The sequence below is a fragment of the Falco punctatus genome, assembly GCF_963210335.1.
Source record: "Falco punctatus genome assembly, chromosome: 10".
NCBI classification, from domain to species: domain Eukaryota; kingdom Metazoa; phylum Chordata; class Aves; order Falconiformes; family Falconidae; genus Falco; species Falco punctatus.
Window position 1 is genome coordinate 18027461 of NC_137590.1, and position 20201 is coordinate 18047661.

The 20201-nt window shown below is 43.6% G+C and overlaps 1 protein-coding gene across 5 annotated transcripts in view; it reads left to right on the forward strand.

Moving 5' to 3' along the window:
- RMDN3 (regulator of microtubule dynamics 3) overlaps positions 1 to 15962 on the forward strand; it is a 44834-nt gene extending 28872 nt beyond the window's left edge. For all 5 annotated transcript variants that reach the window (XM_080405041.1, XM_080405039.1, XM_080405042.1 and 2 more), the window contains exons 7-12: positions 1813 to 1888; positions 2712 to 2789; positions 5061 to 5159; positions 7106 to 7159; positions 9527 to 9607; positions 11437 to 15962. In XM_080405041.1, the coding sequence (XP_080261167.1) occupies positions 1813 to 1888; positions 2712 to 2789; positions 5061 to 5159; positions 7106 to 7159; positions 9527 to 9607; positions 11437 to 11490 (442 nt within the window). In that variant the 3' untranslated portion in view covers positions 11491 to 15962. The remainder of the gene's footprint in view (positions 1 to 1812; positions 1889 to 2711; positions 2790 to 5060; positions 5160 to 7105; positions 7160 to 9526; positions 9608 to 11436) is intronic.
- The last annotated feature ends 4239 nt before the right edge of the window (positions 15963 to 20201 follow it).

Below are 20201 nucleotides of genomic sequence, written 5' to 3' on the forward strand. Positions count from 1 at the left end.
GATATAAAGGGAGGTTATGCAGCAGTTTAGCTTCTATTTCAAAAAGGCATGGTGTTCCCCTGTTTTGTTGCAGAACCTTAAACTTGACCTAATCTTATTTAACGCCTGCCCATGTATTCAGTAGCTTAAACAGTATGGTTATAGGAGCTATATTCTGACAAGTTCCTATATGTTAGATAGGGCTACAGACTGTATGATTTATTGTATAGAAATATTTTTATCTTGTGATCTTAGAAAATAAGCCTTTTGTTGGCTTGTATTTCTAAACCGAGTCATGTTGTGGTTAAGGGTATTTAGCACAGGCTGATGTTTGTTGTGAAACAAAACTGGAGGAGATCGTAAAAACATTTACTTCAGCATCTGTAAGTGACAGATTGTGTCAGTGCAGCTGTGAACTTTGTCAGTGGGAGAGAATGGATTTTACCCAGTTAAGACACTGATCTAGTAATCTTTTCCGGTATCATGAAAAAATAAGAATTTTAGAACTGAACCAGAGGGGTTTTTCCCAATAAAATTAGCATGTCAAAAGAATCAGATTTAATGAAAAATTCTAAATAATCAGGAGGCGCAACTTCTTTGTAGTGTAGCTGACACATTGAAAACTTAGTTCAGGCAAGAGCAATGAGGTGTGAAATGTTTTGGGGGGGGGGGGGGTTTGTGACACTGAAGGAAGTGTGGAGACTCAGAAGTCTTCTGACAAATTCCTGCATGAACATCTGTTGTGGTTAGCTGTCACCAGGGGTGCTTTGGGATATGGTGTGTTGAGATGAGACAGAGTATCCAGCAGCACTGGGATGTGGATGTAGTAAAGAAATCTTGAGGGAGGTTTCCTTGCATCTTTCTACTTTTCAGCTTTGTTTTTTTGAAAGAACGAGACTTGTGTTATTCATTTGTCCATCTGTTGCACCTAGTATTTTTTGAGCCATAGTCAGAGAAGAGTGAGGAAGCCTCTTCCGTTCCCACAGCTCTTACCTAAGTGGGATGGCAGAGGTCAAAGACCAAATCAGCATAGCTGAAATACCAGTTTGCATTGAATCGCACACCTCCACAGTTTGGTTTTTTTGTTTCTTGGGAAGCAGGGGAGGGAGGGAGGGCATTTGAACCTCTGTGGTGCAGGGCAGTGAGATGGGAGGGTGCAAATCCATGGATAATTAACCTTCCTTAACTTTCACAGCTCATGAAACAACTGATTTTGCTAGGGCCTATGCTTCTCAGGCTCACAATTTATGATCTCTTACTGGACAACACTAAATGGCTTTGCCCTTTCAACATGTTATTTTTCTCCCCACGTTTGGTGGCCGTGTTGGGCTGCAGGATATAGGTAGGTTTTCATGATCTTTTCCCTTGAAGTAGACGGCAGCTGTGCTATAGATTGGGTGTTTCGTATGGAAGATCACTGCATCTTAGAGCTTTTCGTAGTTCTGGCTCTCGCTGCAGTAGCATTTATTCTTCACTGCTCTGTGCTTTGACACAGTTTTGTTGCTGAGTGAAGAGATTTAGGGCGTAGAAGTGTGCTGCTCCTGTTTTATGTAGAACAAGGCTTTCCAGCCATCACTGCAAGGAATTTTTGTCTCACTGTCAATCCATTCCTGTTGACTTGCCAACATCATTCAAGCTAATTCCTTCTTGTGCACTACATTTCTTACTGCATATGTCTCCTCCCTGTAAAAGATGTACGGTATTCCTTGTTTTCCCCAGTAAGTTGTGAAGCTTTAATGCACTTACATATCTTCCTTTTGAAGGTAGCAACAGAATACAAATGTATATTTTAAACTGCCTGCTTGATTTCATGCAAATGTCTCCTCTGTGTAGGTATGCTATTCTTTGTGGGCAGTTATCAGAACATGAGAGTATTCAGAAGCGCATTCAAATCGGATATGTTTTTAAGGTGAGTAGGATGGATGTGCTGGTTTTTGTGTAAATATTGAACAATACTTATTTCTGTAGTAATAAATTAGGAAAATTGGCTCCAGCTCTTGTTAAGGAAGCGATAGGTCTTGAAGAGATGCTGTGAGTGGGAGGTGTGGGCTGACGAAGGTGACTCCAGCGACATGTAATGGGGGTGACGGGTCTGGCTCTGCACTTTTGCACACTGTAATCTCAGAAAAAAGAAGAGGAAAAGTCTTGCAAATAAAATGTCTGTATATGGTGAGACTGAGAACTCCTAACATCAAATTACAATGTGGTAGTAAGATGGAGCAACAACTTTTCTTCAGTAACTGTGAGCATGCTCGCACCCTCCCCTAAATGCAAAGCAGTTATTTCTCAAAGAGGATTTAATCTTCCTGAGGTTCCTTTATTTGCCTTTTATCCACAGCAGGGATGTTACAGGGTAAGAGGATGTGCCTGGAACAGTTCCTACAGAACAGGCCGCATATAATTATTGCCTTGTCAGCTATCGATGTGACTAATGAGTTGATTCTGTCAAAGCTCTGAAAAGGTGGTAGAACAAAATGAAGGGCAGCTTCATTTTTTTTATTATGTATAGTAATTCTTGTCTCTGAGACTCATAAAATGCTGGTTTTCTGTGTTCACTGAAACTGTTTTTAAGAAAATTTGGAATCTCTTTGTAGCTGTAACTTTATTGGTCACTGACGCTTAACTTGTGGACTTCTTCCTTTCCCTCTTTCCACATTTGTTCATCTGCTGTCGTGAATATTGTGTTCACTTATAACAAAAATATAATGTGTGTTGGTGATGGTTTTCCATAGGAACACATTGATAAGGCGATTGAACTGAAACCAGAGGATCCAAAGTGTTACTATCTCTTGGGCAGGTGGTGTTACCAGGTAAAATAGTTTATTACTACTTACTGCTGTTTTCTTCCTCCTTGGAATTTAAATCATCCCTGTTTAAATGAAAGAGAGATGGATTCAAACCACCAGCTGTAAGGACTGAGGACACTCTTTGGTGGTTGAACTCGGATATTGTATCGGAAAGTACAGGTGTGGGAATGTCCTGGTTGCTTGGAGAAGTAGTTTAAAGGGTGTGCTTGCATGGGATCGAGAAGCTCTTCATTTCAGTCCTGAAACAGTGCCAGGTAAAACACTCCACTGATGAATACTGTTAACTCATTGCATTCAGAAACCTCTTACGATGTAAAAGCTCATGTTCTTGTATGTGTAGCACCTCCATGCTTTTATAAAAGCACTGCTGAAACTGTTGTCTGCCAGGACACAGTGAATTCAGAATCTCTCAGCTTTCCATCGAAGTGTTTTCTGAACTGTAATTGAGAAGTCTTAGGCAGTCCACCTCCCTCTTGTCTGCCTCTTACTAAATCTAAAATGTATACCTTCATACTGGTGTTACCACTCAAAGCACTCTCTTTTAAATGGTACAGGTTTTTAACAAGAGTTTATGTAAGTTCATAGCGAGAGGGACTACAGAAACACTGAGCTGGTGATTGGGACAGATGCCAGCTGAGCCCATTTCCAGCCGGTTGCTCTGTGCTAATGATCAAAGGCCAGAAGAAGGTATAGAAAGGCCAGTGGTACTGAACACACACTGATGTTTTAAGAAGCATGAAGAGAGTGGTTTCATATTGGCAATGTCATTTGCTCTTTGGCAACATCATTTGCTCTTGCTATTGTAATACTTTTGTCCCTGAATCAATAAAAGGCTTTAAAAGTACTTGGTGTACTTCTGTGTAATAAGAGTAAAAGCTGCTGGGGCATTTGCAGTTTCATTTATATATTGCCACTATTCTGCGTTTCATTTTTCCCTCTGCTTTTTGTCTCTTTCCTAGAGGGAAGCTGTTTGCTTGAAGTGTTATTTCTGAGTTGCTCTGAAGGGTTCAGGGCCCTGGACACAGTTTTTAGTCACTGCAGGTGGCATGGGAGGTGAAATGGCAAAAAATGGATTAGAAAAAGTACTAGATGCAAACTAGCTTACTGTTCCCTGTGCTTTACTTAGTGAAAAACTACCTTCAGTTCTTTAAGCACATATGGATGTGATCGAGGACATTTCAGGGCTGGCAAGAGCTGCTGCACACAGTGTATCTGTATAATATTTAGCATGTGTTTCCTCTGCCTTTGCTATGCAAAGTATTGGAGGTATTAGAAGTAAGCGTGCCGGCTGCTTTCTATTTCTTGACAGGGAGAAGCTTGGAGTCAAATACCATAAATCAGATTTAGTGCCTATAAAAAGAAGTAAGAGTTTGCAGTAAATATCTACTTTTCAGTTTATACAACTTGAAAGTGCTTCACTACTGTCAAAAATGAAGTCACATTGCAGAGGCTGTAGCTGAATTGACGCTGTTAATTACAGAGGAGCAGTGAACTAAACTAGTGGAAGCTCGTAGCTCTTTATTCTGTTATGGACTTACTACTGCTCTTAGAGCTGCTGAAGCTATGAAACAAAACCAGATGTATGCAGAAATACGTTAGTGCTTCTGCTATTCTGCATTATAAGAATTATATAGCATTAAACCAAGAAGACATTATCAGAAGTTACAGTCCTGTGTGTCCTTTCCCTCATGGAAGTTTCAGGGTGCTTCTTATTAGAGAGAGGAGCTGGGAGCAGGAGAATAAGATTTCATGAAATAATTGTTATAGCTACCTGTTTCTCAAGATGGGAGTATCTGTTGGTGGGAAGACTTTAGCCTGCCTCTCGAGGGATCTTTGTATGGGGAGAACACATACAAGGTTGCAGCTGGCGATGGGAGGGCTCCGTACGTGCATTTTCCCCGATGCATCTCTGGGAACTGCCAGCAACTGGTGTGGCTGCAATGCGGCGGTTTGGGATTTTGGACCACCCGCACTGTTGCGTGCCTGCAATATCCAGTTATAGAGACAGAGACAAATCTTACTTTGAGCATTGTGCGTGTGGCAGCTGATGTACGGAATTGCAAAAGCTGACTTGGTATAAGGAAAGGCACGTCAGGTTTAATTCTGTGGCTGGACTTGGGTACTTGTCCAGAATCTGCCGACACTACCAAGGTCCTTGGCTTTCTCTCAGGTGCATGAGCCAGCTACAAGAAACTGGATAGTTCCTTGTCTGTATACTTTTGCATATGCTGTGTCTCTAGAGGGGTTGACAGTTTCATCTTACTGTCTCTGCAGGTTTCCCACCTGGGGTGGCTTGAAAAAAAGACTGCTTCTGCTTTGTTTGAAGCTCCTCCTACAGCCACTGTACAGGACGCGCTGCAAAACTTCTTACGGGTAATGGAATCTGATAAGTAAGAATATTGCTAACCTGCCAAATGCAATCACAAGTGTGGAACTGGAGTATTTGTGTTCTGCTTAAACTTAGTGCTTTCCCAAGTGCTCCATGATACATCTCCATTGACTAGAACCTGTGGAGGAAAAGCTGGTGAAAGGAAAATTGTGGAGCCTCTGTTATAGAACAGCCAGACAGAAGAAAGTGATTTTGAAGACATGGGAACTAGACCCAAAGTGTTCAGAATTAGTTTTAAGGGTTTTGGTTTTCATTTTAAAAGCTGCATAGTGGAGTGATTCATTGCTTGATATTAAAGGCATATGGTCTGCTCTTTCAGGGTCTGTAAGATCTGTTTGAGCTCATCTCTGGGAATGCTTGTGTAGATACATTCTGTCTTGATTTCTCTCAGAATGTTTTATTAAAAGGCTGTCTGATGAGGTCAGACTCGGCTTCAAACATTTTAAGACAACTACTTTAAGGTTTCAGGGGCATATTGCTTATGTATTTCTAGAAAGCAATTCTTCAGAGTACTTCCTGCGTCGTGAGAGTCCTGCCCTCTGAATGGCTTCTTTTCGTCCTCCCGTTGATGAAAATGAATTTAAGATCTGGTCTGAGTCACATTTTTGAGCATACAGCTCTTGTTGCAAGGGTCTGCACAAGATGAGTTAAGCAGACTGTCTTTGGCTGTGCCTGTGAGAACTACTCTTGAGCACCTCTGATGAAGTGTTACAGAAACAAATTGCCCTACCACTTTATAACTCATAGGTTGGGTCAGCAGTTCTGGAAAGTGTCAGGGAATGTCATACTTATTTCAGTTTCTTACGATTTTGCCAAAATGTTGTTGTTTGAGAGGGGGTAGGTGGTAGGTATCAGCCCTAGGCAACTGACTTTTCAGCCAGAGTGGTTAAATCGTTTCAGAAGTAAGTTTGAGGCAAAGTGTTTTGTTTCTTTTCGTTAGAGAGAAAAACAGCTTGTCGCTTTTATTGATGAGTTGGGACAGTGCTGCAGTTTGAAACAGGAACTTGTATTTTCTGAGGTTTAGCTTTGGTCAGATACGTAGATTTTCAAAAGGACACAGAAGCGTCCCTCTGGAAGCTGATTACCCCCGAACAAGTGTGCTTCCTGTATGCTCACAGAGTCCGTTTCAGCTTTCAGCCACAGTTGGCACGCTTCAGGGGAATGGAAATCTTCCGGCAAATTGCAGCTCTGGGTTAGTCACAAGCTGAACTAGATCTAAGGTCAGACAACAGAATTAAGAGGATGAACACTGTCTGTCTTGTGCTCTCGGTGCTTCCTCTGATGTCTGGGGCCAGACATCCTGGTAGAGCACATTGGGGAGTTTGCGTGAGGGTGGGATACAGGTCAGGCCAAGGGTTCTTGATGGGAACATACTGGAATAAAGTTACTTGGAGAGTGGTAACTGTAGCTGAGTGAATGGAAGAAGGCAGGGGGGCATGAGTAACTAGGAACCTGGGAATTAGTAGCCAGGAAGGAGAAGATGAAAAATTGGGGGAAGATTCCAGAGATTTGGCACCAGTATATTTGGGAAAAGCCCAAGTGGGTTGGGTGAGACTGCATGGGCAAGGAGGTTAAAAATAGTGCACGCACATGTGCAAGTGGAGGTTGTCAGGCTGGTTCTGAGTTTCCCTTAGCTTCTGAGTGCTTGACTTCACCTCCACTGTTCTTTCGTGGCGCTTAGATTTGGTGAGAGTGTGAATGTTGTTCGTTGAGTCACGGGCACTGTATGAGAATCTGAGGACTGTACTAACCCAGCCAGGCAACCCTATGAAAAACTCTTACACTACTGATTTACAAAAGTAGGGTTTAGTAATTTTTTTTTCTTTTTTAAGAGATGCAGCAAGCCTGATGTAAGCATTAACTATGTCCTTTGCACATCCTAATGTCTGCTCCCCCCTGCCTGCTGCACCCTCCCCTCTGTCCTTTGTAGGTTGAAGAGCTCAGCCCAGGATTTTCCAAAGCAGGACGAGTATACATTGCCAAGGTAACCAGTCACTTGTTGCTTTCTTTAGATCAGTCATATGCTCCTAGGATAAGATTTGTATTAAAAAATTACCTTTGGCTGTAAAGTGCTATGGACATGTAAATTATTTCATGCAGAAGCAGATAATGTTCCTAAAAAAGGTCAAATCATCACCTAGTGTGGAGACATTACAATTCAGGGAGGATATTGCCTTTGAGTCATCCAGCGGAGCACCCTTCTTGTTTTTTAAGAGATCAAATTCTATATAAAGCAGCACTGGTAACTGGTAAGCCACAGGCTGGAGGTTTAATACCGCCACCACTATGGACTTCTGTGGTGTGTACAGAAAGTGTCATGGGGAAAAGTAAAGGATAAAGTATGTCTCTATCTTACCAGGACAGATGGGAGTCTTGAGTGATGATTAAATACACCACGAGTGCCTGGAGCTGGAGCTCCAAAGTTCTTTTTGTTTGCGTTGAAGGAATAATTGGTTTTGAACTCTTAAATGTTAAAGTTGCTGCTTAATACCTACAGCCTCCAGTTGGAGTCTAGTTTAAAGTCCAAATAGCTTTAGAAGTATTAGCCAGAGTGGGCGTAGCAAAGAGTAGCTGTAGTCATTCTCTGTGAAATTCCTGAATTCCCAGTGTCCCAAAGAATGTGAATTTTATCAGGGTAGCGTGCAAGTCATAGGATCTGCTTGGTCTGGAATACATTATTACTGGAACCTAGGTGCAAAACTTATTCCACAATAAGCGTCTCATTAAAAGAGAATGAAGGTGATAGCAGAGGAGGAAGACCTAGCAAGAGGTGTAGTAGCCTTCACACCAGCTGGATTTCGTCTTTGATGTATTGCAGCTCACTGTGTGTATTTAGTCATGAGTCATCTGTTAGATAAAATCAGAAACGTATTTGTAAATCAGCTAGCTTTTTGTTTCTGGCTGCTTATGTACCATGATGAATGTGGTCTTAATTGCTTCTCTTTCTGCTTGTAAATACAGCCAGCTTTCATGGAAATTCAAAATCACCCCTAAATGTCTTTTATAGTATAAAGGATGGAAGACTGGGAACTTATTTCCAGGGTAGCTGCAGCAGCAAATACTGTCAAGTCTTAACCTGAACAGATTTTCAGAGTTGATGTAAAAATGTGGGTTTCATTGTGTGTAATCTATATCAGCTGATATGTTTTTATTGGGTTAATAGTTCACCACATGTCTGGCAGATGTGATTGAGCTTCAGAAATATACTGCAAACACAAATTAGCGTAGAGGTTAGTAGGACTACTTGGATCCCTTTGATTTTAGGTTTGGGTTGGGTTTTTTTTCCTCTAATCCCAGGCTTTGTTACTTTGGGTCACATATTCAATCACAAAATTTAAAAAGTGTAATTGGTGTCTGATTATTTTGAAAGAGATAGTGCTCTGATGGGTCAAACTTCAGAGGAAAAAATAATTGTGTTTTACGGTTATCTTCTGACATTTTTGGCTGATATGCAGGGATGCAGGGTTTTTAAAGGCTTCAATGGATGTCCATGGCTCCATCTATTTTGAATTCATCAGATGCAAAAATCCAACAGTGCCCACAGCAGAATGGATATTCTCTCAGAACTACCCCACAACATGGGAAAATCACCAAAATACACTCATGCACATACCATGCAGTGACATTTCAGTCTACAGGAGTTTAACTGCTGTCCTTATCCTAACTGAATGTTGGCTTTTTATGGCAATTACAGTGATTAACTGCATTGCTGATGGGGTTTTTTTAGCCACCGCTTTATTTTACCGTGCTTATTTTGTAGTCTGCAAATGCCTCCGTCACTCTCTAGGCACTGAAAAACTCCCTATTACATAGAGGGATGACCGTTTCTCTGCTGCTGGAGAAGAGTTCATGATGAAGGATTTTTCACACCTATTGTGAGACCCAAGAGACCTGTCAACATTAGATGTTACGGTGCTTGCAATTGAACCTCATTTTTAACAGCCCAGGGAATGTAAGCTTCGTAAGATGATGTGCTCTCAGTGCAGAGGGTTTGTGATGAAAGTGCTGTGAGGAATAGTGCCTAAGTGGAAATAAAAACAGAGTTTCAATAATGGTAGAAATCACAGGAACACCTGAAAATCTTCAACCAAAGTAACAATCTCTTTGCCCAAAACAAACAAAAACACCAAAAAGGGAAATCTAGTATCCTATAATCTGATTGAGGTTCTAATGCTTTGTGCGTGAAGTATATGGCAGGAAATGTCAGAAGCCCGCATCTATACTGTGCAGATGGGTAAGAGGTAGCAGTAGCTCTTTTTATCAGTTGCCAGGGTTCATAATTGCTCAGTTACATTTGCTGCCTATTTTTTTCCCATTTAACTCTTCTCACGTTGTCATTTTATGTTCACAGTGTTACAAGGACCTGGGGAACAACTCTGCAGCTGCTCTCTGGATGAATCTTGCCTCGGAGCTGCCAGTTAATACAAAAGAGGTAGCGGTCTCAGTAAGCACGTGTTAGTGATGAGCAGAGATAAAATTATCTTCTAAAAGATGTTCCAGCTTGCAAGCCCAGGTTTTAAAGTAATTTGTTCCTTAGCGTGGACTCTTCTTCTCTTGGGACCTGCTATCTGAATGCCTAAAGCAATTCAGCAAAATAATGAAAAATATTCAGAAGTTGATAGTATGCCTGATACAGGCTTAGAAGTCCAGCACGGCACCGTGCAAGTACTGACTTGTTTGCAGGGTTAGATTATGGACACATTTGCACGCCCAGCACGTGTTCAGTGCAGCAGCTCATGGACTGGTGTATCTGCAGAACTGCTGAGTGATTGCCGTACACTTCCCCCTACCCTGTTTTGGGGGGAGGTTTATTCATTTGGGCACTATCGTGCCTGGCCAGCTCAACTCGGATGGGGCCACTGAAGCTGATCGGTTGTTGTCCTCGGGCTGGAGCACGGCTTTACCTCTTCTAATGGCCTGTGCAGCTTCAGAGAAGGCACCAGCATTTGACTTGCTTGGCCTTTCAGAAGTTTGTATGTGCTGCCCTGCATTTACTTTTTTTTTTTTTTTTAATATCTGGGATATTTCAGCTCTTATTACTTTTACAGGGTTTTAGAGAGCAGGCTGTACTGCATTTGAGAAACTGCCATGCGGCAGCATTCCCCAGCTGGGAGCTCTTTTGCACTTTCCTTTGCACTTTTTCTGTTAAGCAAAAGCTGTATAGACGGTGCCTTCAAATTACTGCTAGTTAGAAACTGAATAAAAATATGACAGCTTATAATATTAACCTGGTGTTATTGGCATCATCATGAGAAATGCAAACAAACTACCGTAAGGAAGGTCCTCCAGATCTTACAGCTTCAGCCTTAGTCTGATGGAATAAACATGCTGGGCAGAAGGCAGAGTTATACGCAGCATTTCATGCCACTCTGGGTTTAGGGCCATAATTAGTTTTTACATTGCTGTAGCAAAAGTATTGTGCTGAGATTCAAACCACAAGTACGCAAGAGATCTTGGCAAACCATCTGGCAAGGAGCTGGCTTGCCTGTGCTCCCACCTGCAGGGCACTGGCCAGTATTGCAGAAACCACTTGGCTACTGGCTGCTGCCAAATCTGGGGAAAATGGGGTACAGAGCAGAACTTACTCTCTTCTTGCAGAAGGGAATATCCCAGCTCTGCCTGATGAGGCGCTTCCTCACTGTACACTGGTTGGGAATCTCTCTAGACAGAGTTGGAATGGTATGTCTGATAAATAGAAAGATTATTTTTTCGAAAAGATCAAAAAATAGGTGTTGGAGGCATAAGATCGTAAAAGCATTGAGATTTTCAGGAAAGACCAGGAGAGGGCTACGGGCAGAAAAGTCATGAAGAGTTAATTCTCTCTTCTCTGAAATTAAAAGTGGGAATGGAGTAAAGAAGCCAGTGCTTAAGTGGATTCGTTAAGTCTTTGCAACTGTTAGTTCTCATCATCAATCAAATAGCTTCCATCATGTTGAGAAGGAAGAACAAGGGCATTTATCCAGAGTATGAAAATCAGTGAGAGAGCAGATGTTTGAATTCTGCTGGTTTGGTTGTCAGTTCTCTTCTCTCAAAAGGAAACATAAGAGAAACTCTGACATGTGCAAAACTTAGATAGGCTTTGACAGCAGCAGCGAGAGGAAAATACAGGGGAGGGGAGGATAAAAAGCATTAAGAGGAAAAATGTGAGGCTGGGGGTATACTTAAAACCTGGTATGGGGTTGGAGAAGAAGAGGGAAATGCTCTTTTTTAATTGTTTCCATCAGGCTGTATATTTTATCTGTTTTCTTATTACATTTCCAGGATGCAGAGAGTGAGAGAGAACTTGAAGAGATGCTGTCAGTCTGGGAGGAATAAATGTGTACAGGCTTATTCCACTTGATACTGCACAGACAGTAAAATTCCAGTTAAAGGGGTTTCATGATCCTGACAACTTTAATTGCACTTCATGGATAAGCCACAAGAGTTTACAGGAAAAATCATGCAGCAGGCTCATCAGCACATCCAGGCAAAGATCTTGACAGGATTTAATCATGTAACATTTTGTATTATTTTCCTTCTTACAGCACTGCATATGTTTGATTTTAAAATTCCTAAAAAAAGTCCAGTTCCTAAAAACAGGTGTGGGGGTGTATAGGTAGAATTTGTGATATAAAAATATTTGTGATTTTATAAATATATATAACGCAGATATGTGAGAGAGATGCTTTGTGATGTAAAAATATATACATATTTATATATACACGCAAGTGTTTTATGTCACAAACCCTACCTGAACTTCAAGCCTGCTCACTGGTGAGCACTCTCAGCTGATTCCGGAGGAAGACATCAGCCAAATTTTTTTCAGATTGTTTTCTCTTTTCCTTAATGATTTGTATTAATTGAATCAGTTGCAATAACTGATTACATGCCTTGCTTGGATGTTTAGGTGAGGTAAAATTTTGAGCCACTGTGCTCAGTGGGATGCACCAGAGGCAGTGGGATGTTCTCGCTGCCCTCAGCCTGTTGGTTGAGATGGGCACTGAAACCGTGACTTAAGAAGAGACAATTACAAGAAAAGAAGACAACAATGGCTTAAAATCAGTGACTTGTCAGCCCTTTCTTCCTTGCTGTGAGAAAATTGATGGTGGCGTCCAAAACACACTCTTGTTGGTCCTTTCCCACTATGCCTAAACTACCTTACTGGTTTTCCACTGGGGGAAACCAGCACTGCTCGCTACGGTGAGTTACTGCCAGGGGACCAACAAGATTTCCTTCACAATACCGATTTTATTGTTAAGGGGGATGCATTGCTTTTGTCAGAGAAGTGAGTAATAAGATTTTAAACTTCAGGACTTACTCCCTTCACTCACATGAAAGTGAAAACTTCTGATGTACCTCTAAACTGCGCTGCTATGGCTTAGATTTAATAACTTAGGTTGAAAAGTAGTTATTTATCAATGAAACACTGGTTACAGAAACAGGGGTGTTCTGTGGCAAAGCTGATGCTTCCCTGTAACGTTCTTCTTGACTAATTAGGTGGCACCGAGAAAGTGAAGCTGACAACTGACGTTTCCCCTGGCAGCTTCTGGGTTCTAAACAGAAAAAGTAAACTGTGCTGTATGCCGACAGAAATGAAGAAAAACTACCTTCAAACACTTCCCCAGTTATTTAGCAAGGCTCTCTTGATGTCCCTTCAAATTTCAGCTGGCAGCTAATCGGATGCTTCATTTTTAATGTTATGTCTTGCCACATTGTATAGTGTTTGTGAAGTGTAAAGTAAAAAGTGCGAGAGTAAAACATTTCTTAATCACCTTTTTAGTCCCTTGTACTACATGTGTATTAAACTGATGGGGTTTTTACTTCGTGAAAATAACGCTGAAGGGGGAATGTGTAATGAACTTGAGCTTAAAAACTTTCGCTTTTATAGATTTGGCACTTTTTAGCTTCCCCCTCCCAATTAAACTTTAAAATTTTGGTGCTGAATTCATCTCGTGAGATCCAGGCGAGTGTGCAATTAGTTTTATTTGCTTAAAATGATAAAAATTGATACTTCTAGATGGAGAACTGAATCCTGACAGGTTCAAGTTGATCCCTGTATTTTTGTGCAGAGCTCCCCTTGCGATGAGTGGGCACTTGATCTGTAATTGTGGGACATTTTTGTACTTAATGTATGCTCTTCTTTCAGTTCTTCACTGGCGTGATGAAGCTGCCTTTTTCACTTCGTGTGAGAGCGTCTAGTTTTGAACATTTCCCAGTGGATGACCATTTTCTTCCTCTAAATATCCAGTCTTTATAAATAATAGCACAGGTTGTTTCAGCTGTTTTGTGTTTGGTTGCTTAAGCCAAGCTGGGAAATCCTCAACAGTGATACCCAGAAGGTGATGATCAGCAACTTGATTCTTCCATGGAGGATTTGCAAGTGTGGAGTTTTTTTTCTGGAGAGAAAAGGTAATAGCTCTCGAAACAGTTGTGTAGTTAGCTGTTCTTGCATTGCCTTTCCCTGCCAGCAAGTCCCAGAGTGATACCAGTCACTTATGTTTGCTGTTCTGTGTGTTGCTTAAACCTTGCTGCCTTCCAAAAGTAAATGATTTCAGCGTGTGTGATAGGAAGAGTGGGAAAAGGAAATATTTACGCCACCGAGAGTCTGTAGCTTTACTTACGTGCAGACATACTCAAGCCTTCACCTGTTGTTTAACTTGTCAAAACATAAACTGTTGGAGGAATCTTTGCATTATGTATTTTCTGGAGATAACTTCCACTGTGTTTCTACAGATCTAAATTCTCCTTTGATTTTTTTTGTTTTGTTTTGGTGTCTGTTTCAAAACTACAGGGGGTTTGTAAGCTTGAAAAAAAAAAAAAAAGAAGCCAATTTGCTGTTCATTTCATCTGCTGCTTGGGATTCTGCGCTGGGTTAGGTTCGAGTGTTTCATCCCAATTATGTTCATTCAGTCTTTAAGAGGGGGGATGCATGAGGAAAGCATTTTGTTAATTTGTTAATGGCTGAGGTGCCATGCTGGTTGGCAGCACCTCTCCAGACGAGTGACCTCTGTTAAAAGTCCTCATGAAAGAGTGTTGTAACAGCACAGCTTTGGGTTAGAGACTAAAGAGCCTGATCGGAAACAGATACCAAAAATCTTGTTTTTCTTGCCAATAGAGGCGGAGGTCACGTCCTTCATGGGCGCAGGGGCCATGCGGGGCCGGTGGGACATGCCGGGCTGCGGCCAGAACCTTTGCTGCCTTTGGGTACCAGTAACCTACTTCCCTGGAGGGAAAGGTGCTAATTAAATTAGGGTAGTTCTTCCCATTTGGTGTTCATTCGCAGATGATTTCACACGGGTGCAGCCTTCCAACGCATTTATTCTGTTTCGGACCCTCGGTGAATGCTCTTGGCTTTCTGTGCATGTGATTGCCTGCTTCTGTCTGCTGGTTTGGGGGTTTTCTGTGGGATTTTTTGTTTTGGTTTTGGGGTGGTGGTTTTTATTTTTTTTTCAAATAAGACTTCAGTTTTGGCTTAAAAGAGCAAGGTCTGGCATGTTGCTCCTACGTACCCTTTGTGTGTGTGGTCTTGTCCCTTTCTGGGGGGTTCTGAAGCGGAGAGGTCTGTTACTCTGGTTTTCATGCAGGAGGGATCCCCGGCAGCGCAGCTCCTGCCTGGAGAGCCAGGGTGGGGGCTTGTCTCTGGCTTGGGTTTTTTTTTTTCTCCTATGCTCTATCTGCTGGAACCTAATTAATGCATCTCTGAGACGACGATGAAAGGCAATGACAGAACTCACAGATCCTTTCAAGTGCAGATAAAAGCTGTATTTTGCCATTTTTCAGTCTGATCTCCAGGAAGTTATGACATAATGATCAAAAGAACCTTTTTTGTTTTGGTTTTCCCTTTTCCTGGCTTGTTCTCAATAAGAAGAATGTGACTGATTAATATAATTTAATTCTAATAGCATAACTTGCAGGCTGATGTAGAGATAAGGCAAGGCTGTGTAACTAAAACACTTCCCAATCAACAGCACTTGGGGTTTTGGTTTGGTTTTTTTTTTAGCAATAAAATGTGCAGCCTCCTGTTCGGCGCTCGGTGTGCTGTGTGCTGGGAAGGGGGGGCCGTCCCTCCTGTTCGCAGGGGGAGAGTGCACCTTGGGAGCTTTCAGACAACATGGAAACAGAGTTTTTAAAATTTGCACATGCTTTGCAGACTAATCCCAGCATACAATGTGAATTTCTTGAAGGCGCCTGCACTGTATACATTCCAGGACCACAAGAAATTAATTTGCCTGGTACAGTTTTTGGCAAGGGACTCTCTGTCCTGCTCCCGTCCAGTTAAGTTGTTCTGGATTTATCCCAGGGTGAGAGAATAATTTCCTGGAGCTACTCTTGTCTTAATTTTAAAACATACCTGTGGTTAAATTATGATACGAAAGAATAACTGAAGCTATTGAACTATTTATCAGCACTGTGCTGTTCTGTTTGAAATTAAGTATTTATAAATAAGAGGGGGATCTTGCTTAAAGTTACCTGTGTTGCGCTCTTGCTTTTTACACCAATACATATATAGGTAAAGAAACCTGACGGACAGGTGGAGGTCTTCTGCATAACATCGTTGTGCTTGTATGTGTGGTGGCAGTGCCAAATGCAATAGGAAATTATGGGGAAGTAACTTACAACGTTCTTGTTTATATTGCACTGTTTATATATGTAATAACGTGGGATACACCTGTAGCAGATGTTGTATGTCAGTACAACAGCTACTGCTTATGTTTTTAAAATGCACCAAAGTCATACGGCCACGCTTTGTGGCATACGATGTACTCCGAGTGAACTTGGTTTTAAATAAAGATGGATAATAGTTGTGACCCGGTGCAGGATTCTGTGCTCAGCCTTCATCATCCCGAAGGCCATCTTCAGCTTCCCCTGGCCAGAAACCACCACCGAGGGGCTCGCGGGCTGTGTTCAGTGCTGCTTCTGGGTGCTTTAGACTGCCTGATTTTTAGCTCATTTTATTTCAAATTACTTCGCAGGGTAAATGATAACGCTGGTACGAGGAGCATCCTGCCAAGGTCTGCTGCTTTGGAGGGAGGATCCCAGAAGCAGAAAACGGGGTTGTGCAGGAGCAGGTCTTCGGCTTAGCCAAAGGTGTGACACGCTGAGGGACACAGTCAGGGATGGACGTGTAGGTGCCCTGCCTGTTAGTATAAGTAAGTGTAAAAACTCTTGGACCGTCAGAAGCTTCCCAGTGATTTTTAATTTTGCAATACCCGAGCATTAACTCGCCGATCGAGGGAGCAGAGGCTTAGAGCACAGGTGGGAGAATGGGTTTAGGCAACTTGGCCGTCATGGAGAGGAGGTCAGCACTGACCCCATGGCTTGGGACAGTGTCGTCTGTTGAAGAGGAGGGATGTGAAAGCAGACATGAACTTATGTAGTTGGTTTCCAATAAAAGAGCATACCAGAGCTGTGACCACCTCTCCCATGTGCCGGGAAATTCTGAGTCAGTATTGGCATAGAAATGTCAACATCGCTCCCTCCTAGGAACGGGGCAGTCATTCCGAATCCCACCCCAGCTTACTTCTGCTAAGCCCAGATTTCTTTGGTTCAATGACACTTGTAATTCCTTGGAAATTCCCTGTAAAAATCAAACCTGCACGGACCCTGCTTTGAGAGACAACCTGAAGCGGGAGGATTGTGAGCAATACATTTGCTGTCTTGTTTTAATTTACAGGAAGTTGACTTGACTAATACTTGAGTATTGTATGTGAAGCACATGGTAATATCAGAGAAAAAGCTGACCTTGGGGAAATGTTTTCACTGTGGAGGTTAAAAGTGGAGAGGAAAGAGCGGGGTGAGTGAGGGTGAATACAATTGCAGCTCGCTGTAGACCTGCCATGCTTCTGGTCTTGCACGTACAGGTAGCCATGGTGGTATTGGGCAAAAAAACCCATGATCTCAGTAACTTCGGTAGCCAGAGATTTAGTTCTCTTTGTAAAATGTATTTAATTTTTGCTTTCTCAATAGTAAAAATCTGAGAAGGGCTCAAGGCCCTGAAGGCAAATGAGGTAATGCAGGATTGTCCTCTCTCTCTCTGGAGGGTCCCATCATTATAAACGTATCCCATAACACAAATCAGCTTCTTAATTACTGGCTTGGTGTCAGCTTCACTGCCATGTAGATGTTAAAGACCTTTTGGATCAGGCTTTAATAATTAAGTTTATGAAAAGCAGAAGAGGATTTGAGACTGATGTAGGCTTCCTGTGCTGGGTTGCTTACATACCTGCAGTGAATTGTTTTGAAGGCAAGATTAATGACAGACTGATTGCTTTTCTTCTTAGTAAAAGGCTCAGTTCTGCAGCCAGGTCTCCTATGTGTCTTTTGCTTAATAGCAGAGAGCATATTCCAGCATTCCGGGGGCTGGGAAGCTGTGGTAGGAGTGGCGCGGTACCTGCCTGCGTGCAAAGGCGGCTATCAGCGCAGGCAAGGAGCGGGAATGAGTTTGGACACAGGGGACTGTAAATACACAACGTGCTTCCCAGCATCCAACTTCCATGGTAAAAAAAAAAGTATTTCCTGGCAGCGTCTGGCCTTAAATATGAGAAATGAGGTGGTCAAAGCATTGCAAAATCATTCAAGTGCTGGAAGCAGATTCCTCCCCCCGCCATGGAAAGAGCCATGGTTGTACGCTTCGCGCGCAGCTGCTGCAACCTGTGTGGCGGTGTTTCGGTGCCATAGCAAACACAGAGACCTAAATCTTCAAGATTTGGGCTTGGAGAACCCTGACTTTAAAGCCTGTTGGGTAGGGTAGGAACTGGAGCTGCGGAGGCAAGCTGGCCGGGGAAGCATGGCTTGGGAAGCGGGGCAGGATGCTCCTGCGGCCGTTGAACTGTGCTGCACCACGAGCTCTGCTGTAGCATGGGGTGAAGCGTGGGAGTGAGTCACAGTGCTCCTTGTTCAGCCCAGCACCTCGCCCTCCCCCTTGGCCTTTGTTGGGTAGAGTAGAGGGATGTTCAGGTTTAATGATCGAGGATGTCGAGCTCCGTGCTGGCTGCAGGTGCACAGAGAATACATCAGGACAAGGAAAAACCAAACGGTGTTTGTCAGCACCCAACAGTATTCCTGATGAGCAGCAGCAGCCTCATCTGTTTTGGGTTTTTTTGGTGGGTGGAGGCTGAGGAGGGGCAGAACACACTCAGCGTGTGGATGGCTTTACACAGAGCCCCAAGGATCTGAATCTCATCTTGAGGTTTCCACTCAAACAGCTGCTGCCACCTTCCCTTCGTGCCAGTTCCTGTGGGGCTATGGGTTGCTTCTGTTGGCCACCAGTGCCATGGTCATGCTGGTGCCACTGGTAGCACTGCAGTGTGACATGGCCTTGAAAGTGTCCTTGTGCTCTGAAATGGCTTAAAGAGGAGGGCTGAGGCCCTGGGGTTGCTCCCATGTGCGTTCCTCTGTTATAGTGTGCCCATAAAACAAGGCTGAATAAACAAGCAGCCTGCGGTCCTGAGGGGGAAGGCTGCGCACCAGTCAAGGGGTGCAGGAGCCCGTGGTGTTGGCATCTCCAGAGGATGCTGCTGTCAGGCTGAGGGTCTCCAGCTGGACCATCAAAGCTGGAGATGGCTGTTGTTGGCAAATCTCCGAGTGGGCAGTACGTGATGTGGAGATAACTGCTGGTTTCTGTCTTATGACATCTCAAGGGCTGTTTTCACAGGTGTGTGTCTAAAGAGGAGGAAGAAACTGGCGCTTTCAAACCTTGGCATCATGGAGCTGTTGCAGACTGCTGTGTCGTTTGCACTCAGCGATTCTAATAGCCCCCGGAGGCAGCCGTGGGCAGGACGTGTCCAGGGGACACGGTGGTGGCATTGGGAACCCACCAGCCCTGATGCTCAGCAGGGTGCAGCCAGGACTTCGTTTCTGCACTGTACTATGTAGGAGTTTCAAATCCCGCTCGTGCCATTCGTGTGGGGGTGGGGGGGTGGGGGGGTGGTGGTGTCGTGCGTTTGCAGCATTAGCAGTACGTGAAGAGCTGGTAGTGGGTGTTAGAACATGCCGTAGCACAGAGCATCGCTGCGGGGGTGTTTCAGTGGGGTCAAATGACACTGAAGTCAAGAGGTGAAAGGCAGCTGCGACCAGAACAACCAGCAGGCGGAGGATTGTTTATGCCACCTCCCCCCACCCCAAAAAAAAGACAGAAATCCCAATTGGTCAAGCCTTTGAAGGAGATCAATTGGGTATTGGTAAATTATTGTCATTAGGAGGGGATTTGTGCCACCCTCTGGAGCTGCTCAGGGTGGCCACAGGCTGGTGGCACTGAGATAAGCAGTTTTAGCTCGTGCGGCTGTTTCTGTCCTCCCTTTTGGGGACCACATAATTACTGATACAAAGCCAACTCTGTTAGCTTCAGTCGGACTTTAAAAAAATGGCTGCAGTTTATCTGCTTGAGTAACTCAGCGGTGCGGTATGGCTGGGGGACGTTGGTGGCATGCAAAGCAGCAACGGCCATCTGGCAGGGGTGGATTTACTTTGTGCATAGGGACTTGTGCCCAAGAAAAGAGGATTTCCTTACAACTGCAGGTCATGCTGCTAGGTGTTGTTCAGGAGCTGATTTTGGAAGGAAAAGGTTCATTCCGGAGATGGTCTGTGCCCATTTTCAGCAGAGAGTTGATGTGCGCTGTCAGAGGCTGCTTTTGGGTACCCAAAGCCTCTCTCTGCTTCAAGCAGAGGCTTGTAGAGGAGAAATATCTTCCTCTCCATTGCTCGGCCCCCAGGGAGGAGGAGGCCCACCCCACCCCACAAGCCACCAATGGGGTCTAGGGGGAAGGAGGGGTGAGAACCCTCCCCCCACCAAAACGTTCCCCAACCTCCTTCCACACCCAAACCGGAGCAGGGAGACTTGTTCATGGCTTCAAACAGATGGAGCCATCCTGTTCCCCTCCAGCAACTGGTCCTGAAACTTATGCTGCATCAACAAGCCCCCCTCCAGCCACCCTTACCTCCCACGTGGCTTTCTGTGATCTTGGGAAGTGCATTTCCCACCCCAAATATCCTCCCCGGCCCTTCTGCTGCAACAGCTGAAGGACATCACTGCTTGCTGCTCCCAGTCC